At 42.9% G+C, this 27,012-nt stretch overlaps 1 protein-coding gene across 9 annotated transcripts in view; it reads left to right on the top strand.

The window, feature by feature from the left end:
• The first annotated feature begins 361 nt into the window (after positions 1-361).
• MBNL2 (muscleblind like splicing regulator 2) overlaps positions 362-27,012 on the top strand; it is a 72,082-nt gene continuing 45,431 nt past the window's right edge. For all 9 annotated transcript variants that reach the window (XM_086611266.1, XM_086611230.1, XM_086611256.1 and 6 more), the window contains exon 1: positions 362-535. In XM_086611266.1, coding sequence (XP_086467392.1) covers positions 362-535 — 174 coding nt within the window. The remainder of the gene's footprint in view (positions 536-27,012) is intronic.

Raw genomic sequence — 27,012 nt, 5'->3', positions numbered from 1 at the left:
TGCATTGAAGGACCTTGGCTTAAAACTGGTGCATCCGTGATACAATCAACAAGCCCACGTGTTTTACAGACAGAAATGCAACTGAGCATGGTTTTCCCCAGCCAAAAGTCTGCCAGCGGGACTTAATGATTGATGAGTGACTGCTTGCTGATAAAACTTTCTCTGTTTGTTCTGCTTTGTGTGCATTGGACATCGTTAACTGTCCCTCACTTTTTTTTTTAACTTTCTTTTCAATTGAAATTATTTTTTTTCTGTGTTTTTTTTCCCTTTTTCTCTCCCTTCCCTTCTTCATTACCTTTGGAAATTTCTTCAGCATAATTAACTTGACAGCAATTTACAAATTCAAAATCAGCTTTCCATCATGGCTTTGAATGTTGCTCCTGTAAGAGATACAAAGTGGCTAACATTAGAAGTGTGCAGGCAATTTCAGAGAGGAACTTGTTCGCGCTCTGATGAAGAATGCAAATTTGCACACCCCCCTAAAAGTTGCCAGGTTGAAAATGGAAGAGTGATTGCCTGCTTTGATTCCTTAAAGGTAAGAAAAAAAACCCTGCATGTGTAGTGCAAATGGTCATGTGTTGTACTGGAAGTAAAATGTGGAATTATGAGTTACAACTAAACTAGATTAATCAGAGTGATTTGTTCTTGGTAAGATGTATATTAATACAAATATTATTTGTCATAACTTGTATTTATTGAAGCTTTGAAAATATTTCTTTCAAAGGATTTTATTTTCCAGTGTCAATATGTTGTTTACAAAAATTGCATGACTGTGGGGTACAGGATTGCTTACAGCTGGTGCGACAATTGTGTTCTCCTCTCCATACGTTTTATGAATTATCATTGTTTCACAGCAAATGAAAATACATAGTGACATAGTACTGGGACATTACCAGAGTCCTAATGAAACAAATCATATGGAAAGGATGCAGATTCTTTCATTTAAATCCACAGAAGTAAGAAAAGTCTGCCCATTACTTCAGTTTTGACACAACGGGTTGTATACCTCTCATATTGAGGACTCTCAGATAAATTAATAGTATTGATAATTACATGTATGGATAGCAGATAGCATAAGTTTAGAACAGAGTGAAGAGATTCTGTCCTTTGGAAGATATTTAGCAGTTATTTTGTTAGGCTATCAACTTCTCCTGCCTTCTTAATGACATCAAGCATGCTTTAGAAAACTATTTTAAAAGTTCTGTGAAAATACTTCGTGTACTGCATAAAAGAAGATTAATGACCCCGTGGGATTTAGGGAGTACACAGTGTTTTCCGTGATGATACATTTGTGTTCTCATGTCGACAGAAGGAAAAAGCTTATTTCATATAAAAAATTAAAGGGCAAAATTGAGCATTTCATATTTTATTTTGAAAGTTTTAGTTGTGGCTTTGTCTTTTGGGCATGGGAGGATGTCTTGGCTTGCTTTTTAAATTCAGCTCTGTAGATCAAAATTTCAGTTACTCACCGAGAACTCTCATACTGTGAAAACATTGGCGTGAATAAGAAGAAAATTCAGTGTTATTTGAAAATCTTAATTTATTTTCCTTGTAATTTTTTTTGGTGCAATGCAAGACATTGTGCTAGGCATCTTTCTTCTCGGTTTTCTCGTTTCTTCTCTTCTTTGGAAGATTTAGAAGAACGTAACTCAGTGGAAATGTTTGTGAGGGGGTTACGTACTGTATATCCTGCAAGCCAGAACAGCACCTTGGGAGTCATGGCAGTATGTCATCGAGTGCTATTAATGACCTTAATCCATGGATTACTGCACGATAAACTGTAACAGCTTCTTTGTAGTTGTTCTTGTATATTGGTTGCCTGCCAATGGGATAATTTTTTTTTTTCCTTAAACCGGCAGGCTAGTGTCTGCGGCAAATTTGTAATAATCAGCTTTTACAAAAAATAAGCAAGTCAGTAGAAGTTTTTATTAAATACAGTTTTTAACTGTTGTAAAGACTTGGGGCTGGGAGGCTGGAGGTGGGCAGCAGGGCTCGGTCACCCCTGGGCTGGCAGGGTGGTGGGTTTGTAGTGCAAGAGGGGCAGCCCCTGCATCATCCTGGCCCAAGCGGCGATGCGCCTGTCCTTGCTGCCCGAGGATAGCATCGCTTTCCCTGGCAGCATAGGGCACTCGCAGCAGGGGTGCCGGTTATTCAAGCTGGAGACTTTTGTTCAGGGATGGTTATCGCCCGTAAATCAAAACTGGAGTCACAGCCTAAGCTAATAATACCGTGAAGAGAAATCCTGAGGGATCGTTGTGAATAACTTACTGGCAACCAGCATCATTGCTCAGTGTAGAGAAGTCCAAAACCCTGTAAAAAATGTAGTCAAAGCAAGCAAGCGTGTTTTGTCCTAGTGTGGGAGGGCATCTGCTCCAAGGGGCCAGCTCGCTCCAGCCCGGATCTGGTGGTTGAAGTGTTGCTACTCCATCTCGCTGCCCATCATCCCTCTCTTCCCAGCCGGCAGAAGGTAGCATTCTCCTCGGTCTCCTGTCTTGCATTTTCTTGTTGAGTCTGTTGGGTTAAATTGGCGGTAAAGATGGGATTATACCAAGAAACCAAGCTGTGGCCTGAAGCAGCAGAGGCAGGGGTACCAGTTTCTTCCCACCCACCCTGCTGCTGGTAGAGACACATTCCATAACCGGATGACAACATCTTCAATTGCCACAGCTCCTCATCGCCGAGCGTGAGTTGGAGCCATGCATTTTGAAGTGCTGCCTGACCCCTCGGTGCATAAAAACTTTTGGGGATCATTGCGAGTGTGTGGCTCTTGGCTGTGTCAGCTGGTATCCTTGCATCCATTACCTTCGTTATTTGGCGGGGTGTTTGTAAATCACTGTAGGTACGACAAGGATGTGCCAGGTTACCTCGGTTTGCATACACTGCCCATTGAAGGACTTGGGCTGTTAGTCACACAAATCTATTTGATTCATAGTGTTCGGAAGCACTGGTGTTAATCATACAGTTTCAGAATAACGCTTTGGCACTCAACAAGCAGGATAATGTTTCATGTATAAACAAACAGAACAGTCTAGAATTATAGATAAAATCAGAATTTAATTAAAAAAAAACAGGAGCTGTTTTCCTTGCTGAACACTGAACCACACTTTAATGCAGGCAATTATTTAGAGTTTATTTACATAATATCTAGAGCTTTGGAGACTTAGTGTTTCAACTGTCTTGGTTTGGTACCTGCTGTAAAAATAAATTATGGTGAATACTTCGAGTTTCTTTGAATAAATGTCTTCCAACCCAGAGAAGACACAGAATTTTTTTAGTCTCAGATTGAGGTGTGTGTTACGTTTAGGTGATGCCTGGTAGTTACAGCTGCTCCCTAAGAGATCAGTTAAACACAAGATACAGCACTCTGAGCCACGCTCTCCTTTATGCACTGATAGACCAGAAGAGCCCCTGTTTGAGGAAGGGACATGCTGCCTTCTTTCCAGGTTTCCAGGACAGACGAGGAAGCATGGTACCAGTATCTGCCAGCTGATTCAGACTACCAAAGTACTAGTGCGAAGCTACTGGAGAGAGTCCAGCAAAAGGCCACAAAGATGATGAAGGGTCTGGAGTGTCTTTCCTATGAGGAGAGGCTGAGAGAACTGAGGCTGTTCAGCCTGGAGAAGACAAGGCTCAAGGGGGATCTCAGCAATATATGTAAAATACCTGAAGGGACGCTGCAAAGAGCAGGGAGCCAGGCTCTTTCCAGTGGTGCCTGGTGACAGGACCAGAGGCAATGGGCACGAGGTGAAAGACAGGAGGTTCCCTCAGAACATCAGGAAACACTTTTTCACTGTGAGGGTGACTGAGTACTGGCACAGGTTGCCCAGGGAGATTGTGGAGTCTCCATCCTTGGAGATATTCAAAAGCTGTCTGGATGTGGTCCTTGGGCAGTCGACTCTACGTAGCCCTGCTTGAGCAAGGGGTTGGATCAGATGACCTCCAGAGATCCCTTCCGACTTCAACTATCCTGTGATTGTGTGACCAGAAGTATCTTCACGCTTACTTGCTCATAGCCTCAGGGTTGTTCTAAGCTAGCAAAAGCTGGCATTGGGACTGAAGGAAGTAATCCCAGCCAGGGACACCTGCCTCCATGCCATGCCACATCTTCCTTTGTGCTCCCACCGCTGTCTCCGATTGTGCGGTGCACCAGCTTGGGAAATTGATTGTGGTTAAACCTAAGTAGTTGTAGCTGCTTCTGACAGAGGGAGAGGGGTTGTGTGGGACCAGCACAGCACTGAGTTACTTCTGCCGGTTATAGTGCTGTGGCCGTAGGCCAGGCTTCTGCGGTAACATGATTGCATCAGAATCCAAATTTTCCTGTGTTGAAGAAATGTATTTGTAGGTCTGTTTGGTTGCCAGTAAAAGGTCAACGGAATTTAACAGATCCTGTTTGCTTTTAACTCTGAAGGAATTTTTGGCTCTGAATACCTGTCTTTGCAACAGTTCACTTTAAACCCAGCAAAAGTTGCAACAACAACCCAGTGGACTGATTACAGTTTTAAGGATTCAAAATGTTCACTGTTGAAGACTGTCTGGGCTCTGAATATCCTTCATCTGTGAGATGCTCCAGGCTAGACAGAAATAGCTGAAGATTTAATGAGCCTGGTTCAGATTCAGGCCAGAAACTTGCTGATTTCAAGCCAAGGTTCTGCCGCACAGGCTTCTGAGATGCGGCTCGACATTTGTTTCTCGCTCTTTGGTGAAGGACACAGCCTGGTCAGTCCTAAACAGGGCACTTTTGGGGGTTAGGAGAGTGTAGATGGGTCATTCCTGTGCAGGTGATGGATGCCGCAGTCGGGCAGATGTGTGACTGTTAACCAGTCATAGCATCACCTCCAGCAATGGGGCTCCCTCCAGCAGAAGCCCTCCGTGACTCGGCCAGCTGGTGTGGCCACGTGTGCATACCCAAAACTGCACTGGACAAGTGGCCTCACTGATCTTAATGCGAGGATAAAAGTTTCTCCAAGCTGATCTGGTTGGCTGTGTCTGAAGTGAATGAAGGGGTACTCCATGGTGAAGCCCAGAGCCCTGCCGGTGGGCAGGAAGGTGGAGGATGCTGAGAAAGCACTGCCAGAGCCAAAGCCTCATCTGCTGCCTCAGAGCGTCCCAAAGCCTTTTGGGGGCCCTTACAGGCTCCCCTTAGGATGCTGCAGTGTTTAAGCAGTGGGAAGGGTCTGTGAAGAGGCCTGTCTAACTGGAAAGTTTGAATTTTGGGAACTGCTTTGTTTATATTTTTATACTTCTTGGTGGGTTTAAGTAGCTTGATTTAAAAGTGAAGAATCTGGATGTATAACACTTAATAGATCCCATTTAGATCCCTGCAAGTTGGACACTGTAAGCAAACTTTTTCAAGGCTTTCTTGTTCTGCAAGTAGTAAAGGACAAAATACTTCAAAGGAGTACAAATATATAATATAATGTCTGGGGACAGGAACGCGCAACACTGCTGTATTTGAGCTGGAATTAAAAAAATGAACATTAAAATGAATTGTGACATCTAGGAGGGGGAGAGGGGGAAGAGCTTGGCAGATGAGAAAATATGATCATGTGCACTTTGCAGGGAGTTGACTCTCATGTTTTCAGGCAAGTCTGGGTTTTAAATTCGGGTGTTATTTCTCGACTTAGATTTACACCCTTTCTGCAGGTCAGCTACTAGGAGGATATGTTGTCTAAGCTAATAAAGATAACAGGAGGTATCTTGAAGATACTGTCATTGCAAGTTTTATGGTGGTAAGAAGAAAACGAAAGCTTCTTTAGGGCTACAGATGGCTTTTTCTGTAATTTTTTTTCTCTATTTACTAGTGTCTAAACACTTCGAACTGTTCTATTTATTGAGCCAGCAGACTAGAATGAACTGTTCATTTGCATTTTCATGAAAGCCTTTTAAGAATATGCCTATCTGGTCTCATTTGGCACCACAGAATAAAAGGTAGTTGAAAGCTGTACACAGAGACCTGTTTACCAAGTTCCAGGAAAAAAAAGAAATTTTAGGAACATCCACTTTGAAATATCTGGAACTGAAAAGAATCTGTTTCAGACAGCCTCAGCTCTATTTAGAAAAAGAGGGAGGGAAAAAAAAAGTCTTTGTAAAGTGAGCAGACTGTTTGTAAGAGAGTGAGCTCAGAGCTGGGATGCAGTACGTAGGCATTTGCTTTCCTGTGATTCTTTTGTGGGTCTCTAAATGTTTTACAAACATCAAGGACTCGGGTTCCTCTCACGCTTTGAAGTGGGCGATACCTGCTCTCGTTTGGCAGGTGAGGCAGTCTGGACAGACTGTAGATGAGCACCATATTGCTGAGGGGATTGGCTAGTTTTGTCTATACTAGAAAGCATTTAAATGGGTGTTTACAGTGTCCTAGCTGGTTGAATTTCTGCCCATCACCCAGTTATGTGGTGTGACACTGTTCAAAGACAAGGTGAGTTCAAGGGCTGTGCCTACAGCTAGTGGGGAAGAATGACTGAAACGGGCAAACTCATTTCTCCTGGGTGACAGAGTGACTTATTCCTTCTGGGCCCATGAATGTTGCCTGCTTTGCTGCATACTGACCCAGTTTCAGCAGGATAGGGAGGTAGAGGCTGACCCTATAGCTATATAGCCTATATATAGCCCTGGTTGTGGGCTCCTGGGACATGGAAGTTGGAGGCTGAAACCTTCCAGGTGCAGGGATGCAGAGTCCAGTTCTCACACTTTCTGCAGAGCAACACGTTTGGTGGTATCCTTTCTTTTTCACCTCTGTTTTTTGTTGTATAAAGTCCAATAAACTACAGGTAGTCTGAGAACACCACCTGGCAGAAGCTTTTGAGTTGCTGCAAAGTGTGGGTATGGAGAGAAAGTGTCAGTCAAGGCCAGTTTTAGATGACTGAGAATTAACTCTGTAGGCTTCCTCTGTATTCAGAATAGCAGTGGCCACTCTGGTCAGACCAACGCGCCATTTAGCCCAGTGACCCAGTAATGGCCAGTGGTAGATATTTAGGAGATGATGTGCAGACATGTAGTGGTTTCCAGGAGTGCTCTCCTAGCTCCTAGTGCCGTGCTGCTCAGGGACATGGAGAGCTGGGCACGACATGGTTGTACTTAATAGCTCTCAGTGACCATCTTTCCCCTGGATTTGTCCTGTTGCTTTTTGAACCATGTACGCTTTCAGCACCCACAGCATGCTGCAGTGAGGGCTTCCACAACTTTATTACCTACAGCATGGAAACTGACTTCTGTTATTCATTTTCGACCTCCTTGTCTCAGGGATACTCCCCTGTTCTTGTATTGGAAAGACAGAAGAGAATCTCCTCTTGAGTTGTCCGAAGGATGAACCTGGGTGGGTTTTTTCCACTGACTTTTTTCTGGAAGGGGTGTGTTTCTCCTCAGTGAGATCAAATGAAGTCTCATGAGAGAAGACTCGATATTAAATCTATTCTGTGAAAATACTATTCCCGTGACAGGTATGATTCCTGAAGGTTCTGCTTTTACAGGCTATGGGAATTTTTTGGCTCAGAATGAAGTGCAAGGCGTCAGATGCTTCATGAAATTATGCCATCCTATTTCCTGAGACTATATTTCGCCTTATACCCAACCCGTGCAACTGTCAGCTGCTGCTAAAAAGAGATGGTTACATCCAATCCCGTGTCCTGCCACAGCTAGCTCCCTTTTTTTATCTCTGTTCAAGTGATCATGCAGCCATTTGAGTTGATCCAAAGGAAAGGGAAGAACTGCATTAAATGCGAGATGAAAATATGAATTTATGCAGCAACATCTAGCATAAATTGAAATACAATGGGGTTTAAGAAAGGGGTATCTTTCTGAAGAACCCCACTTATTTCTGAGTTTAGAGACTCTTAGTACTGTGTTGTCAATCACCTGTTCTTGTTTGTTTTCTGCAAAAAACTCTATTTTCGAGTGTTCTCCTATAAATCTCCCAGCACTCATAAGTTCCTTTAACATTTCCTTTTTCCTGTTTGCCTCCCTCCCATCTATTCCCGTAGTTGTCTCCGTGCCAGCTCTTCTGGCTTAACTCAAGGTAGGATTAAAATCCAACTAGCTGAATTGCTGGATGGACATTCTTAAAAATCCATGAGCTTGCCTTAAATTGGTTAGGAGAGAGCCAAACAAACCTCAAATAAGCCTTTAAATCTGTGTTACACCATGTTTAGCTTTTTAAAAATACATTTGAAAAAAAAAAAAAGCTGTGGACATTTGCTCACTGCAGAGGGGGCCGTGCTGCTCGCTAGGATTTGTCTCTCTTTTTAGAGGGCCATTTCTCATCTGTTTTGGAGCTGAGTCCAGAGGCACGTCCCACCCCCTGTGCCTGCGGTGTTTAACCGTGCGGAACAGGAGCCCCTGGGACTGAGCCGAGGGCTGGCCACTGCAGCAGAGGGGCACCAGCCATCAGGTCAGCGCAGAAGAGCAAGTCCCAACCTGCTGCCTCTGTCCTCAGATGGGAACTATGAAAAGCAGGAAAGTTGAACCAGTTGAAGTTCATTATGTAGGCTGTTAGAAAAGCTGGGTGTCTCCTTCAGGCCCTGTTTTGTTTCCCTGTTTGTGTCTCAGCAGCAGCACTGAGAGCACCAAGCTGTCCTGGCTGTCTCCAGTATCTCATCACCACCTCTCCTGTCAGATTTTAAACCTGCGCACCTTCTTTTAACTTGATGTAAGTCACATTTGCAAAGGAGAACCCAGTTGCATGCCCAATCACTGAGCTACTCACACCTTCCTTCTCTCTGAAGGCTTGGGAAGCCTCTCTTCCCAGTTGCGTGGTTCAGTGGCAAAGCCTCTCAGCGGTCAGAGCAAATGCCTTTCACAAGCAAGACACCTGTTGCAGCAACTTGTGCCTCCTTTGGCCGGTGAGGACTGCCCGATGTGAGCGAGAGGGTGTTTACCAGCAGCTTTCACTGTCCGTTCTGGTGTGGTAGAACTTCCTGAGCAGGTCGCCTGGCCTGCGGAGGAGGATGAGCAGTAGGGGCAGAAATGGTCGAAAGAAAAATCTGTTAAAGAACAGTCACTAAAGGATGTAATACAAATATCATAGAATGGTTAGGGTTGGAAGGGACCTTAAGGATCATCTAGTTCCAACCCCCCTGCCATGGGCAGGGACACCTTCCACTATACCAGGTTGCTCAAAGCCTCATCTAGCCTGGCCTTGAACACTACCAGGGATGGGGCATCCACAGCTTCTCTGGGCAACCTGTTCCAGTGCCTCACCACTCTCAGAAGGAAGAATTTCTTCCTTCTATCTAATCAAAAACTACCCTCTTTCAGTTTAAAGCCATTTCCCCTTGTCCTCTTACTACACAACCTTGTGAAAAGTCCCTCTTCAGCTTTCTTGTAGGCCCTCTTGTACTGGAAGGCTGCTAGAAAGTCTCCCCAGAGCCTTCTCTTCTCCAGGCTAAACAGCCCCAACTCTCTCAGCCTGTCTTCAGAGGAGAGGTGCTCCAGCCTTCAGATCATCTTTGTGGCCCTCCTCTGGACCAGCAGCTGGACTCCAGCAGCTCTGTGTCTTCCTTCTGTTGGAGGCCCCAGAGCCAGGTGGGGTCTCACAAGAGCGGAGTAGAGGGGCAGAATCACCTCCCTTGACCTGCTGTTCATGCTTCTTTGGATGTAGCCCAGGATATGGTTGGCTTTCTGGGCTGCCAGCACACATTGCCAGCTTATGTTGAGCTTCTCATCAGCCAGCACTCCCAAGTCCTTCTTTTCTGGGCTGCTCTCAATCCATTCTCCACCCAGCCTGTATTTGTGCTTGGGATTGCCCCAGCCCATGTGCGGGACCTTGGCCCAGTTGAACTTCATGAGGTTTGCACAGGCCCACCTTTCAAAACTTTTCAAGGTCCCTCTGGATGGCATCCCTTCCCTCCAGCGTGTCAGCCACACCACACAGCTTGGTGTTGTCAGAAAACTTGCTGAGGGTGCACTTGATCCCACTGTCCATGTCCCCAGCAAAGATGTTAAACAGCACTGGCCCCAATACTGACCCCTGAGGAACACCACTCGTCACTGGTCTCCACTTGTTCCCTGAATCATGTTGTTCTGAGGGACTAAGAAAGTATTTAGTAGTTCATGGGCAGTGGTCTTGCTGGGTTGAGTTAACTCCTGGAGCTTGCTGCTTCCAGAAGCCCCAGCAGAGACTCGCAAAGAGCATTGCCAAGTAGTCTGCCATACTCCATCTCAGAGGCAGCTGCCACTTGGTTATCAGTCTGAAGTTTTACTACACGAAGAAGAGCAGGTAGGCAGACTAGTTAGAGCTGCTGGAAACCTTGTGTGAAAGGGCACAGTATTTGGCAGATGTTCTCCAGATTTTCATGGACTTTGGTGTGCTTCATCTACCCTTCAAGTCACTGCGTAGTTTTTGTTGCTGCACCAACCCATGCTCCCCTAAGCTTTATAATAACTGGTCTGTGGGTGTAGTGAAGGCAGAATTCAATCAGTCTCTGACTCATCTCATCGCTAGGATTTTGAACACAAGAGCAATTGCTTGCTGCCCACTCCTCCCCCATGCTCCCTATTAACTCAGGTCACTGTTCCCACAGGCTTGCTCTCTCCAGGTCTCCCCACCTACTCCTTTATTTTTCTGGCAGGTGGTTCCTCTTTCATTGCAGGCTCTTTTTTTTTCCCTTGGCCCTGTGTGTGTAGCTTTCTATCAACTCAGGCGTCAGCTGTTCTTCCCAAGCTGTTATACTTCGACTGCATCATCAATACAAACGACAGGGTTGTGTTCAGATACCTCGAGCTTCCTGGTGTAGAAGCCTAGTGGAGACGAGACTCAGGTTTGGCTTAGTCAAGGTCCTCCCCAGCACTGGAAGGATATTTGAAATCTAAAAAACCAAACACAGTAAGAATTGAGGAGTTTATTTGCAAGTCTGTTTGACAGCCATACCTCTCTCCCAGCTTGTATGTCCTCATACAAAGACTAGCACTTTGGTTTTGAGGACATGGATTGTGTTAGAAACCCATTGCAATAAAAGGAAAGCTGCTGTGGTTTTAGAGATGTTGGAACATACTGTTGGAAGCCTGCTATGAAGTACCTGTCACACAACTGAAATGTCATAGGAAGTCATAAGCACCTGTTTCCTTCCACATTGATGTGTTTCTGGTGGCTGTGGGCATGCTGTGCCACCCAGGATTAGATTCCTGCAAGGACTTGACTACAACAAAGAAGAAATTAGTAACGGGGAGAAGAAACTGTCTTCTCATCTGCTTTGTCCATGAGCTGTATGGCAGGGTCTTGGGGACAACACCCCAAAAGTCAGATAGTCCCAACACTTGGAAAGACAAATCATTGAGGAGTAAAAAAGAAAGAAGTAGAAAACTGTGGAAATGTATGGGAGACGTAGCAGCTCTGGTGCAACACTCTTGTGTGCACTTGATGGCTCAAGGGGCCAACGGAGCCATCCTGCTCTCTGCAATGTTGCAGGTTTGTGTGTTGCTCCACAGCACTGCACAGTGCCGTGCTCCTAGCTGAAAGACAACTTGGTGCCATCACCACAGTGCAGACATACCCTTTGCCTCCTCTAGAGTTTGTTTGGCTTAAATGAGAGGTCCTGGCAGCTGCGTGGATCGCTTGGGCTAGCAGCTCATCAGGTGCGCTGCTGCCACCTCACCTGCATGCACCGCAGGCCAGGCACCTTTTAAACTTTGTAAAAACCTAGTTTACTGTAGTTTGAAATTCAGTTTGGACCTTAAGCACTCTGCAGTGAAGCTATACCTCTGACTGAAGGGTTTCATGTACCTTCTTACATGTTGTCAGGAAAGGAGCTTACTCAGGGTCAGTCTGGTGACTCCTGTGAGGATAACAGTGACTGTAAGAAAAGCTCAGTTGTAATTGAGAAGCTAACAAAGCTACTGGGGACCTTCTCTGTTGGTTCACAGCGAGCCAAAAAATAAAATCCAGTGTGTCGGACGCTAGACTAAGCCCCTCTGGCTGTTGTCAAACAGTGCCCACGGTACCCACCCCCAGCCAATTAAAAAACTCAACAAAAGCCAACTAGATACAACACATGAAAGTCAAGATACATGTAAAGCTTTTTTTTTCCCCTAAGATCACTTTCTAGATTAGGCCATCACTTTAATAATAATATTTATTTGCTGTGGGTAGGACCTGAGTCTTTGGGCTTGATTCAGTTGCCCAAACAGAGGCATCTGATACTATTTGAGATGTCCTAGAGGGCTGTAGATGGCTTTCCAGTGATATGTCAGAGGAGCGTGTCTTGTATTCTGGCACTATACAGAGGTCCAGGATGTCCCAGGGTGCTCCAAATGGTCCTGCTGACTTTTCTATGGCAACAGAGTGAAGCCTTTCTCGGACGGCAACATTAGCTCTTGTACTAACTGCGCACTCTGACGTCAACTGCTTTGAGTAAAAAGGCAGACGATGCATTTACCACAGTGATGACCTGGCTGAGAGAAAAGCTGGGGTATAGGCCAAACTCAGAAGAAACTATCTTCTGTAGCAGAAGAATGGCCTTGTGGAGACCAAGAAAGGGATGAACATTTTCAGTGTGTACTTTATAGTTTACTATTAGTAATACTAACAGCCAGTATAAACTCATTAATTTGAAATAGGTGTGACCTGTGTAACTGGGCTTGTCTTTTGCTGTCTATGACAAGAAAGTAAGTCTTTCTAGGCACAGGGATGTTATGACAGTGAACTTGGTCTGTTTAAAAATAAAAAGATGGACAACCTTTTGCAAATTTATGTTGAGTAGCAATCATAACTGCCTCTTCATGAGTATTTTAAAGCTAGAAATTAACCAGAATATGGTCTATGCATTTGAAAAATCGTGAAAGTTAAAACAAAGAAACCCCCTTCCCCTGAAGTGTAGTTCTCCATTACCTCATTTGCAGATGTGAACATCTGTCAAGTGCCATCAGATATGCATGTAGTTAGTTTCTGATACAAAATGGGAAAAGCTCTTTAATTTTCAAAGACTGTTGTAATGATGTTTTTCCTGAGGTAGTGGTTTTACATAACGAATACTGTGAAAACGCAGGCTACTCCCTCAACTCATTTTGCCTCACCCATGTGCTTCATAGCACTGGTCATACAATATACATCAGTGTTATTAAAAACAAGGGTGCGGGGTTTGCATGTGCGGAGATTGAGGTGTGTGGATATAGCTATGGAGATACTATGAGCATCTGTAAATTACCATGTTGGTATGAAGGAGATTTTATGCTTCATGCTGAACATGTCGATGCTGTCGAAGTTTCTGCCTGGGACAGTCCTCAGTATAAATCAATACAAATATTAATTTGTTGCAAAACTCTCATTACTTCAGTGAGAACAGCCTTAGCTCATTAGTATACGTGAAACGGTTTGTGTTCAAAGTGGGGGAAAAGTCTACGGTTCTCTTTCTTTAATTGAACCTTCTGACTATAAATGTTTTTAGCCTGGATTCTTGAGGAAATGAGGCTTAGGCAGTCAGGCTGCCTCTCTTTCCCTCCTCCCTCGCTGACTTGTGAACCCACTGGCCGGTTTCAGCCAAGTTTGACAAAGAGAGCATAGTCTCAAGGATAATTAAGTTCCTACAAATTTTGTAAAAACAGGCAGCCAAATAGTAGGGTGGATGGAGAAAGAGGGAGAGACCTATAAGCCCTCCCAAATGAAAGAAGACATTCTCAGAGAGTGCAGGCAAGAGGAGATCCTTAAAATTCAGTTAACCACAAGGAAGCTGGGTTTTGGGATTTGCAATCAAACGTGTCCAGCCCCTGCCTTCATTTGTGCCGATGCTTGCAGCATTACCTGTTTAACAATACCGGTGGTCTTTGTGCTGAGCAAAGCTGTTACAGAGAACTGCTTGCAGTCATTCCCTCTTACCTTTAGCCTCCGCTTGCTTGTTAAGTGTAGTTTTTGTGATATTTTCCTTTTTCGACCTTTTCAAATAGCAGATTTATCTTACCGAGTCATTGGTACTTACCTTTACTTCTTTTTCTTCAGGGAGAAGGAAATTTCCATTAGGAATGCAGGTTTAGGTCTTATTTTAGATGAGTGTGCAAGGCAGCAAAAGGATCCTGGATTATAGGTGGGGAAGCTGACACCCCTCGTTGAAGCTGGCTGTTGTATAAAAAGCACCACAGAAGTTATAAAAGGTAGTAAAAGAGAGCAAGAAGAGGTTCGACTCTCTGGAGTATGTGGTTAGAGCTCATCTGGAAGGAGGGAGTTTGCAACTTCCATTTCTGCTGCTAGGTTTCTTGAGGGTTTTTTTTCTTTAGACAGCCACTTGATGAAAAAAATGGAAACTGTCCTGGAAGCAGAGGTGACTATGTTTTATGTAAGAACCATATGCCATTTTGTCCTGAACTCTTAACATCTCACTTTGTTTTCAGGACAGCAGCCCCCAAGGTTCTTCCTGTATCCCAGTGCAGGGCTAAGCTGGTCTTTGGAGTTACTCAGCGCTGGCCTAAGAGATGTTTGCTCTTTCTTTCTTCCCCCAAACGACATTTTTGCAGTGTAATTAAGTCCTCTACCATTCTATGCATAGATGATCTTTTAAACAAGTACTACTGTCAAAAAAACCCCAAACAGATTTAGTCAGCTTTCCCTAAAGCACCAACAATACTACAAGCAGGTTTTCCTTCATCAGATATTTCAGCATGCCAGCTGTTAGAATATATGTAATGTGTTTAATGAGCAAGGGAGTTTATTATTAGGTAATTGAATAAAGCTGTTCTTTCTAATGAGTTATTTGTCCTTTCAGTCCTGGATGTTGCAAGAAGATCCGCTGTGATCTGTGTCAATTATATCTTGGTGTGCTTTGATTTGCTATAAAGCAGCTGTGCATCTCAGCAATGCACATGAGAATCAGGGGTGTGAAAGTAGCCAGCAAGTTTTTTATGTGAAATCAGGGCTGTTATCTCCAACTAATTAAGTAGCAAGTGAAAGTCAATTAGTTCATAACATATCTGTATATATGGCCAAATTCTATTTAGTGGGTTTACTTATTGATATAGATGTGGAAATATCAAATGGAAAAATAGTGTAATAAGTTAATAAATGTGTAGCTTCTTTAGAGGCCATAAAGAAATAATGGCAATTTGGATTTTGATTCAGTTCAACACAAGTTAATTAACTCATATACTTAAAAAGTTTTGTTGATCTCAGCGTGCTTGTGATCTTAGACTGCTTTATTGCTTGAAAGCAGCATGCAAGTAGAGCAGCCCAAAGGAAGAGACAGTGACACTGGTGAGATAGCAGAGCCCAGTAGTAGACACTGGTGTCCTGCATCACTGTGGATGCCAGGAGGAGACCACAGAGAGGACAACACAGTTTGGAAAACAATGCGCTGTTTTTTTTCAGCAGCATGTGTAAGAATAAGGCAATTGTGTAGAAAGGGGAGAGCTGTGGGCAGAACTATGTGGTGCTGTTGAACGTAACGTGAAGCAACCTTCTCTCTAAACTCACTGTGTTGTGGTATGATGATAAAAACCAGCAGGTACAGACAGTATGGGAATGCTAGTGTTGTTATGAGGGTGTTCAGATGATATTGCATGTTCTCTGGCTTGACTGTTTGATTCAGACTGGCTTGGAGAACAGTGTTGCCATACGGAATAAACATTTGCCGTGCAACTGTAAACAAAGGAAAAGGAAAGAAGACCTGAAGGGAGGACTGAAACTTTCTGATGCAGCATCTGCAGGATTGTTATTAACATTGATTAGTTTGATGGTTTTTTGACATTTCTTATGTGTGTACTGTGTGCAGTTAAGACTCCAGTTTAAATAGATAACCATAATTTATTGATAAAGTAACTTTAACATGCTTTCTCTTCCCCAAAGGATGTGCAAGGGATGTGCTTAAATTTTATTTAAGTACAATTTCCTAAATATGGTATTTTTTTCTGTTTTCTTTATAAGGCTGAATTTGTCTGACAATGCAGCACGCAGCTGTGTAAAATTTACAATATCGGTAAATCTTTTCTTAGTTCTAGATCTGATATGGATATGACTTACACCAATCTTAAAATAGTGAGTGGTAAATCAGAAGATATCAATCTTTGTATGTATATTCAAGCACACATCTGCCTTTTTGAGCTGAAATAGTAAGTCTTCAGTCTACAAGTCATAGTAACCACTCATGTTGCAGTAGACCTCTATTGAATAACAAATAAAAAACCTTGGATATTGAAAGATGTCTGAATCGTGGCTTTTGACATCATGTGCTGTATTACTTGAAGCAAATTGTGTAACATCTCTGTCCCTTTGTTTTCCCCTTTGAGAAAGTGATGTAACTCTGTTGTTTGTTTGTTTGTTTTTACTTATCCTCTCTTTTTCTTTTAGGAGTAGGAGAAATATAATAAGCTGTTCAAGGTTACTAAGGAGAGACAATACTTTCTATTAGAGCTGCTAACATAGCTAGGAAAAAAACAGACAAACTTTTGTGCTCACAAGTCCTTCTTTGGGTCATATATATAGGCAATTATAGAGTGTCTTGGAAATACAGGGCACGCCTGTCAATACTCACTCATAAAAAAAAATAGCATTTTAAAATATCTGGAAGAGTCTTCATCTGTAACACAACTTATCATTCACTTAGGAGTCCATGAATGTATAGATCACATACATATATATAGAGAGAGACATGGAATATTTAGCATGTGCGGTGCACTAGAGTTGGTGGACCCAAAATGCATTGGACGTAGAGCCACTCCAGCAGTGCAATAGCAATTTGCCTGCAGGTTCCTGACACCCAGAAAACTGGTAGATTAGGGTGAAGCGGTAGAATTAAGAGGAATTAAGAGCACCACAGATTGCTTCTACACCTCAGAGAAGAGATTCATATCCAAAATTACAGAGGGACCTTTGTCTGCCTCTACCAACTTGGTGGTTGAAGTGTGAGTTGGAATCCAATGCTTAGGGGAAAACCAGGCCATTAATTTAGGGCCCCTGGATGTAGCACCTAAAGTTGGGTCTCTTGCTTTCGAGCTCTTGGCCCAGGTGTTTAAATTTGGGCTCCCCAAAGTGGAGGCAGGTTGCATGAGAACCCCCTTGAGCGTGGGACATCTTGCCACCTTGCAGCTGCACCCACAGCCCGGTGCTATGCTGAAGGCTCTGCAGAAAGTGGGTTACAAGAACTAATTTGCACTGGAAGAGACTAACGCTTGCTCCCGCAGGGAGTGAGACTTCATTTCCAACTTTTTTACAATTAAGGCATTGCAGAGATTCTCAAAACCTATCAAGCACACGATATTTTAGTGTACAGTAACATCTGAATGCACTCTTTCCTTGTCTTTTTTAATTTTTACCTGTAATGCTGCGCTTTGATATGAAATTGGAGGCTCAAAAATCCAATGAGGTTGATTATTTCTTTATTTTTTAACAGATATCATATATATGATCTATATGTGATATCTATTGTTTATAAATATATATATCTCCTTTGCCTTGCCTGCTGCTCAGCAAAGGTTTTGCCTTAAGCATCCCGCTGCAGTGTTTTACACTCTGCTTTGCTGTGGCAGGAGGGACCTGAGCCCACTCGAGTGCTTTGCTTATTACGGCTCTACTGAGCAAGGACTTCTGAATCCCCGATACCATTCCGGTACATTAGCAGATACCTATTTTATTAATGACAGGTTAGAAAGGTAGCTTTGAGGGAGTTGTGGAAGTAAGAAATTTCCATGCTGTTATTTATCATGGGCAGCCTCGTCACCTCTTTGCTAAAGTTATTTACTAGTCTCCATGCTCAACGTGCGTGAGGGTTTTTTTTTGATTTTTTCCGCTTCCATCAGAAGACTTTCCTATAGCTTCACTTCTCATGTACATTCTTTTAATTCCCAGTGTGGATTTATTCACTGCCAATTTACCTCCATTCAGCTGAATGCCACTGTTATTCTGCAGCTGAAGCAACTGCATTCCTCGTTCTCACCACCCCTTCTCCTGGGACGTTCACTGGAAACAGGCCTACCCCTCCTCAGCCTTTGTTTTACTCAGCCAAAAAAACCCACCATGCTCTATTTCTCTGCCTGTAAGGCAGGATTTCCTTTCCTTGAGTCACCTTGGCAGCCCTCACCCATGCCTGCTCCAGGCCGAATCCGTCTTATTTGGATGTTGGCGACCAGAAGCACACGCAGCATTGCAAGTAGAGATTCGCCACGAGAGAAGCCTTGCCACAGCAGCTTGCTGCCTTTCCTAGACGGTCCTTGTTCGATACATACTTGGGGCTGCGATTACCTTTTTCATGGTTTGTCACACCCATGTCTCCACCATCAGTCAGTGGTTGATCAGAGCATCCATGATGTTCTTCTCTGCCATGACCAGCTCCATCCTTAGGTTATGACCGAACATCTTCCTATCCGTGTCTGCACTGATGTGTGGGGTTCATGTCACTGGCTAGAAATACTTTGTTCTTTCATACTGGTTCTCATTCTCCAGATTTGAAGGTCATCATCTTCTGTCATACCCTGATTCTTCTCTCTTCCCATTGCCAAATGAGCTTGAGTCATCAGTACATTTCATTAGTTTATTTGGAGCTTCTGAAAAACACAGATCTGGTGGCCCGGAGATATGAAGATTAACAGTGTAATCAAAGTGGTTGTTTTCTGCATCCGTGACTTTACAGCCCCTCCAGCCTGTGTCCGCATGGATGACTTCTGCTGGGACTGATCCTGTGTCCAACTAAGCCAATTGTAAACCTCTAGTTGAATTCATGGGGCACTTCACTGTCCCCACATTTTCCGTACCTTTCTAAGTGCAGCCTGTTTTGCCTGTTTCCAGTATGGTGCCTTAATGGTTCTTCCCCTGCCTGGGGAATTAAGCAGAACAGGCTTTCCCTCTGTCTAAGGTACATCCTTTTTGAAGCTGTATTTATAAATCCATTAATTTAAATACTCTAGGATCTCTCAGCTGTGATATCACGACATGAATCCCTGCTTGTAGGCTTCCATGAGGACCTTTTTGCAAGAGAGAAGCCATTGACACTCATAGTCAAGGGTTCTTAAAAATTATCTGGCCAGTGAAGCGCATCAATATGAGCTTACACTGCTTATTTGAGTGGCAAGTGAGATTCTTTTCTTTTCTTGCTCATGTGGGCTTCTTTAAAAACAAAACAAAACAAAAACCAAACCAACCTGGAAGGAAATCTGCAAGATTTATCTTCTTCTCACTTCTCTTTTTATTTTGAAAGGAATGTCTCATGCTTTTGCAAAGGGTATGTGTGTTGGACTCTGTGTTTTCTTTTGCTTTTTTTCCTTTTTCTGTCAAAATTCCATCTCTGTTTTCCATCAAGGATATGTGAAAAATATTTTCAGTATATATCATTAAATGGTTTCCTTGTTCTTATACTACTCCCTAGGCATCTGCTGCTGACTGCTTTTGGAAACAGGATACTGGGCTGGATGGACCTTGGTCTAACACAGTACAGCTGGTTTTATTTTCTTAAACGCTGAATCATTTGTCAGAAAAAGTGGCTTTTATTTATTTACTTGTATGCAGCTGCAGTGGCTCTTAAGAAGTGGAGTCTGCGATGTGCTCTTGAGAATGTGGAGACAAATTCAGAGGTGTACAACACCTCATCTAAGTAATTACAGAAGTGTGCCTAATTGTAACCTTCCTCTGAGCACAGAGGCAGTAAACGTGTCTTGCAATGAAGTGTGCAACTTGCAGAAAGTCTAGATATTTGAGGAGGAAAAGAGCTGGAGACCTCAACAGCAGGGAATGAGGGGAGTTACCCCAGCTTGTGCTCTGGAGGGAAAAAGAGGTGCCAGAGGGGAACAAAATCTGCCCAATGCTTGGTAGCTGTCATTGCCACTGCTCAGGAAGGGGAATAGGGAAAAACTGGGGAGGGATTTCCAAATTCCATAATACCTTATGAAAATTGTACATGATAAATTTTTATTAAATAGTCCATTTAGCAAAACTTTAAGCATCTACAGCTACAACCCTTCACAACTTGCTTTTAAAAATTCTATGTTTTAACACTAATTTTGATCTTTAAATATTTTTCTTTTTAATATGTAGAATAATAAAAAGTTGGTGTTCCTTATCTTTTTTAAGAAGTAGACATGGAAGTGTGAGCTCTTTTGCCTTATAATGTTCATTTTTTTGTATTCCTAATTCTTATACCACTGAAGTTAATAGCGGGTTTGTGGTGTGCTGCAGTGAGCCCAGATGTGGCTGGGAATCATACAAATGCTGTTATTAATGGCATTGGACTAATGAGGATGGTCTTACAATGATAGCCTTGGAGTGAGGTCTTTTAAGGTTCCTGGGCATTCATTTTACCTGTTTACATGGCCATATGTAAAGGTCAAAGTTTTCTTGGGATTAGGATTTGTGTTCTCAGAATTTCCAACCAATTTCTACTTTTGGACATCAAAGTTAGACTTTTACTTTATTTCACTGTGCTTTTACCCATTTCGTCATCAGAACAGATTTTGTAATTAAGTGCACGATCATCTGATTTTATTATTTTCCCCAAAGTTAGTGTTTTTCACTTACTGTTTTTGAAATTTTATCATTTGATGCATTCACCTTCTACCTGTACATTCTTTTTTATATTTTTTAAAGGAGCTAGAAATTTTGAAAACTTTGACCCTTATTTTTATGTTATAAATTGTCAGAGCATTTGCAGATCCTGGGCTTTGTTGACTTGTTGCTCAGGAGTTAGTTAAAGTTGGCCGAATATCTGTCCTAAATACTTCCTGGCTGCAGTACTTGGAATAGCAGTTTTCACTTCTCCGGTAATGGTGAACTAGCCAACAGGCAATATATTTTTGTCTGACTCCACTGTCCTTGAAGCACTTTCATTTTAAGGAATGCCAACATTTATTTTAGGTTTAAACAAAGGAAAATTTAAGCTTCTGGAATATGAATTTATTTTTTTCTAACTGTAGGGCAGCTGAAGAGACATAGAAACGTTAGTGTAGCCCTTGATCTATTCATGAACATGAGCAAAAGAAAAGACCAATTGCAATTTGTTTTGTATATAAGTTACCTTTTCAAACAGAAGATGATATTTATCTGAAGAACATTAAATAGCTGCTTATGTATAACTAATTATTTGAACAAACAAGCTCAGGCTGGCCCACTCCATGTTTTGTGGGATCTGCCAGTGCTAAGATGAGGGGGGTTGAGTTGGATAGGGTTCTTTGCTGTCTTTTCTGCTGGGTCCTCAGAGATGAGCATTGGCTTATATACAGCACCAGCAATCCTGCACCTCCCAGTGCATCTGCTTAGAGCCATCCCGGATAATCCCTCTGTCGATGTGGGAAGAGGCAATGGGAACTGGGGGCATTGAATATTTCTGTGGAGTACGGTGTGATGTCCAACAGCTGAGGGACTTCACCGGCCTCCGTAGACAGCTCATTGCTTGGATCCATGAGCCACGATGCCTGCTTGGACCATGCACAGGCACAGAGAAGTGTCACAAAATGACTCATTCCCAGACTGGAAGATGCTCAATTACTTGTACTCCCCTTACAGAATTAGGGAGTTTGTGGGGTTTTTTAGAGTGTTGGAGAGCGGTGCTAACCATCACGTTTCCATCACAGCAGGGTTGTCATTGTCCTCTTAGCTGCAGTCAGAGAGATCTGAAAAATACTTCATTGGACGTCTAGGGTCGTGTGTGTGAGTTTGTTTTTAATAGCAAGCATGAAAGGTAGATTTAAAGCATTAGAATCATGTTTGAGAGGTTTTCATAGGTTGTCAGCTGTTTGTGTGTCTTCAAGAAGTCCAGGATAAATTGGCAGACAGCTGTTTGATGATACATAACTTGTTGTCTGGTACTCAAATAGCTTAACATTTTCAAACTGTCATCAAATGTATCTGAAATTGTTCAGCTTTGAGAGACGTTCAGTTCCTCATTAATCCTAATACTCCACGAGCAGTTAACAACTCTATGTAAGGCTTTGTATTTCCAAAAAGCCATATTTAATTGCCTAGTGATTGGCCTTTATGTTGGGGTTTTTGTTAATTGCTGAGAAAAGTTCTTTATATCAGACTGGCTGGTGTTTTTGCATTGTTTCCCTGTAGTCTCCAAACTGGTATTTCCACTTGTTAAACAGGGTTGGCTTTTGCAACCTCCTTTGTTGTGGGATTCTCCTTTCCTTCCCCCAGTACATTCCAGAAATTGTTTGCTTTCAGGCAACTCTATTTATAAGCTTGTTTCATTTCTGTTTGATGTTTGAAAAGGTTTTTCATAGCTCTTACCTTTTCTTTGGTTTTGCTATGATATGCTAATCAAATGTTTCTTAACTAGTTAAAACTGAACTCTGTATTTGTTAAATACAACTAGCCAAGGGAATCTTTCGGGCACACACCCCCGTTCTTTGTTGTTTCTCTATTTCATTGTTCTCAGGATTATAGCATGGGAAAACTAATAAAGCGTGGTCTGCAGTATGGTGGGTGGCTGTACATGTGATGAATCTTCTGTTGAGCCCTCAGTACCTTTAAAATTCACTATGTTTCTTCTTCTCAAAGCAGAGTTGACATTTAAAGCTAATTTGGCATTCTTTATTCACTGAAACTTTGAGACTGGGACTACCATTGCTGAGAACAACTCAGATAAATACTTGCTGATGAAACACTGAGCTTTCAGTGTGGGATAGTAAAGTAAAATAAATAAAAAGCCTGGTGACATCTATTGGAGGAGACAATTTTCTTTAAAAATGTTAGCAGTGCTGCTGTAGTCTTAATGTCAATTTAAAAGTCATTAAAAGAAGTTTTCCCCATTGGCAGTTTCCTCCTTTCTGCTGAACTTACTTGCCAAGGAAGATTGAGATTATTTGCTATATTCCATGTGATCTGCTGTAGGGAGGCAAGATACTTCTAATCAATCTGCTTATCAGGTATCTAACAATCTATGAAAACAAATGCAACTAAATAATTGTAAAGCTAATAATGATGAGCTTGGGCTGCATTCATGTTTAACCCATCTCCGATGCAATCTCTGCATCAGAGTCCGCATCTTTAGAAGGATAGAGGTACCCTTATAAAAATCTCACTTTTTGTATGTGGTTAGTCTGCCTATATATATAATCCACATATCCTGTAGTGTGTGGCTTACCTACCAGTGAGGGGAGTTGAACGCAGTCCTTCCACCGCCTGCATCTTTCACCTGTGTGCTTGCAATCTATTCGGCAGTGCCTAGGGTCAGAGCTTTGCCCTCGTATGAAGATGCTCCATCTGGCTTATAGGCCTTCCAGAGGATCCCTAATGAGTTTTAGGTTCCCATACTGTGTGTGCCGGTACCCTGATACTTACCCCTACAGAGCAGCTGATGTGCTCCCGAGACTGGCCTGAAGATGTGAAAACATCTTTGAAAGTAGATCTTTCTTTTTGCTTTCATTGTTTTTTTTATTTACTAATTAGTATAGCGTAGGGATTTAATAGCCTGAACAGTGATAATTTGTAGGCTGTCTTGTGAATGAGTGGTAGGAGGTAAATGATGGCTTGTATCTTTTGGGCATGATTTTACATTACATTTGACAAAGAAAACCTAACTCTAGTCTTTTTCTTGCTAACATGGCAAAACAGCTCTTAGTGCTACATACAGTAACCTTCATGCGGTCACTGTTGGTTGAGAGGGTCCTCTCTCTGCTGTGCTGGAAATCCATGATGAATATTGCTAGGTACTACAGGCTGGTTAAAATGTTTTAAAATGTTTTTAATACATTAGTGTTAAATTCGTAGAATTGTCTAAATTCCCTCTTGCCCTCTCTCCGTCCAGGCACTGAATCCCCAATGATTAAACAAGGGAGTTGGTTAAACCCTGTCTAGATGGCTGGTTAGTGATCTCATGTTTTGACTATTTCTCCTGATGAAATGATTCTCATCCATCACAATTTTTCTTCACTGAAAAGCAGCAGGATGGGAAAAAGCACTGATTTGGCCATTTAAATACTTCTTTTCCAGACTGTCTGCAATTACAAAGGCTTTTTGAAAAATCTGAATCAAGATTGTTTCAATTATGATTAACATTTTGTACCATACTACATTTTAACCTGAACATCCTTCAGATTGAGTCTGATGTGCTATGGCAATTGTAATCACTTTAAGATGTGTGTATCAGACAAATAAAAATAGAAAATAGAAACAAATACTTCATGGTTCCTGGCTGTGAAAGAGCCACTTTTGTGAAAAGCATGAGATCATTATGCATTTTTTTCTTCTGTAAAACTTTGTTTTGGTTTGTGGAATTTTAGTTTAATAAGTTCTTCAGCCTTCTGACATTTATGAAGATTCTGCCCCTCTACTCAGCTCTCATGAGACCCCACCTGGAATACAGTGTTCAGCTCTGGAGTCCCCAACACAAGAAGGACATGGAGCTACTGGAACAAGTCCAGAGGAGGGCCACGAAGATGATCAGAGGGCTGGAGCACCTCTGCTATGAAGACAGGCTGAGAGAGTTGGGGCTGTTCAGCCTGGAGAAGAGAAGGCTCCGGGGTGATCGTATAGCAGCTTTCCAGTACTTAAAGGGGGCCTACAGGAAAGCTGGAGAGGGACTTTTTACAAGGACGTGTAGTGATAGGACAAGGGGCAATGGCTTTAAACTGAAAGAGGGCAGATTTAGGTTAGATATAAGAAAGAAATTCTTTACATTTAGGATGGTGAGGTACTGGAACAGGTTGCCCAGAGAAGTTGTGGATGCCCCATCCCTGGAGGTGTTCAAGGCCAGGTTGGATGAGGCTTTGGGCAACCTGATGTAGTGGAGGATTTCCCTGCCCATGGCAGGGGGGTTGGAACTAGATGATCTTTGAGGTCCCTTCCAACCCTAACCATTCTATGATTCTATGATTCTGAAGTCCTGCAATGTAGCTGTGATGAGTGATTCTCCTGGGAATAATGAAGACATGGTTCAGTCTCACTGCCAGGCCAGATGGTGAGCCCAATACCTTTTCAAAGTCTGTGTACAGTTTTGAGGACTTGGTGGTTGTGGTCTTCTCCTCCTTCCTGCTCCAGAGAGGAGGGTTCTCAGCGCTTCTGTTCTCTCCACTCCTGCTCGGGAGCAGAGAGGGAGAAGGTCTGTCAACCGCAAATGTTGTAACCTTCACCTAGAGTTTCTCACTTGGTTGTTATTGCCACTTTGGCGTAAAAAGCACTGACGGAAGCCTTGGCTGTGCCCTTGGCTTCTGACTGCATCCTGCCTCTTCGTCCTTGGCACTCAAACAAAGGGAAGGATTTTACAAAAAGATGTTTGATGGGAATCTCCGTCTTGTGGCTGCTGCTCAGATAAGGAGCAGGCAGTGAAAACACTTCACCCACAAAGGAAAGTCATAAATTATGTGGTCCTTTGGTTCCTGTTTGGAGAACAGCATTTCAGATCCTGTGTTAGCTGCTCCTGAGAAACAGATCAGAATGATGCCAAACCTGTGAAGACTTCCAGGAGATAGACACTGAAAGCAGTCAGTTTGTCACTGTTTCAAGGGAGCCTAATTGTCTCCTGTATAAACATTAAGGGGAAGGAAGAACAAGTCACAAAGGTGTGTTTATACAAGTGGGGTTGCACATTTTATAGTAGATCTCGTAATAGACTGTCAGTACTTGGTCAACTTCTTTTACCTGCTAAGAGTCAGAGTGGAAGGGTATCATCTTCAAAATGCTGAAGAAAACAAATCAGAGAAAAAGTCCTTGTTCCAGTCAAATGGTGATGACTTTTTTTCTTTCTGCATAGATCATTAGGGCTTTGCTGTGATACTGGAAGGACTTAGTACACTAATGCATGATCCCTCTTGATGCAGTTTGAAATATAACAGAGTTTGCCTTGAAATGACGTTTATATGCTTACAGGCATTATATTCTCCAAAATCCTGTTCGGTAACTCTTTATTCTGTCTGTGGAGTGCATCAGCTGGGACATGTAATGACTACTTGCATTAAAGTATTTCTGGACAAATGGTCCAGCAGATTTTGTTTGGAACATGTTACTGAATGTGTTGTTTACTGTCATTGTGTTTAAACACTTTTATTTCTCTATAAGTGCTTGGAGTTCCTGTGATCATTAGCCTTTGGTCGGGTGTGTTGATGAGGCACACATGAGTGTTCTATTACCTACAGTGTGCCATCATCATCACCTGGATTTAATCTAGCCCACCACTTTCCAAATAATATCCTCCTCTTCTGCGGTTTGTAAGTCTCTCAAAATGCAATTATCTGGGCTGAAACATATGAGTGACTGTCTCGGAGTGTTTATTTAAAGTTTCAGTGAAACATTTCAACCGTTTTTGAGAAACAGCTGAGACGTAAATACCTTGTTTTTCCTTCTGAAGTATTTCTTAAAACTGGTTCTATAATAAACTTCATTTCTCGTTTACAGCTGAACCTCAAGATCTAGCAGCAGGAAGATTGCTCTGATATCAGTAATTTGCCTTATGCTATTTTTGTGAAATTTCATCCAAATTTGGTCATTTTGGAAGTGTGAAAACTCGCTGTCTCTGCATGCCTAGCAGAGGCCGTGTGCGGGCTGGTGTGTGGATCAGACAGGCTCCATGCGCACCGAGCTGGCTTTGTACCGGGGACCAAGCACAGCACTCTCTACATTTGCTCTGTCTGGTGCTGGGAGCGGGGAAGAGGCAATGCTGAAAGCGAGGAGAGGCAGAGGAAGAGGAGAGCTGGGACAGGGTGGGAGTTTGCCCAGGTGAACTGAGTAGGAGCCAAGAGCTGAGGGAAACGTGTCGGAGATGTGCTGTGCAGGTAACATCATTGTCTGCTCTCTTCCAGCCTTGTATTTTTCTCTGCCTCAGTGGGTGCGTGTCACAGACAGCTTTCTGGAGAGGGGGTGGCATGCGCAGGGGGTCAGGTGTCCAACCAGTGGGTGCTGGTGCAGCAAGTGAGGCGGGCAGTGACAGAGTTGGCAGGAGGTGGCCTCCTGATCAGGCGTTTACTGCTCCTCTGGAGACCAGCGAGCAAGTCCCCAAAACTGGCATCTTCACCGCTAGCCCTTAGATGGTTAGACTCCCAAAATGCAAGAGCAGTAGGAGTCTGGTGGAACATCCGCATGTGCCACACAGACGCAACAGCAAAGTGGAAGGAGGGCAGAGATCTGCAGCCAAAACCTGCAGGCGCTTCTCAGCTCTTTAACCATATTTGGTCTCAGTTTAT

The sequence above is a fragment of the Tauraco erythrolophus genome, chromosome 1, assembly GCF_009769465.1.
Source record: "Tauraco erythrolophus isolate bTauEry1 chromosome 1, bTauEry1.pri, whole genome shotgun sequence".
Lineage (NCBI taxonomy): Eukaryota > Metazoa > Chordata > Aves > Musophagiformes > Musophagidae > Tauraco > Tauraco erythrolophus.
Note: the sequence above shows the minus strand (reverse complement) of the source record. Positions and strands in the feature narration are given on the sequence as shown.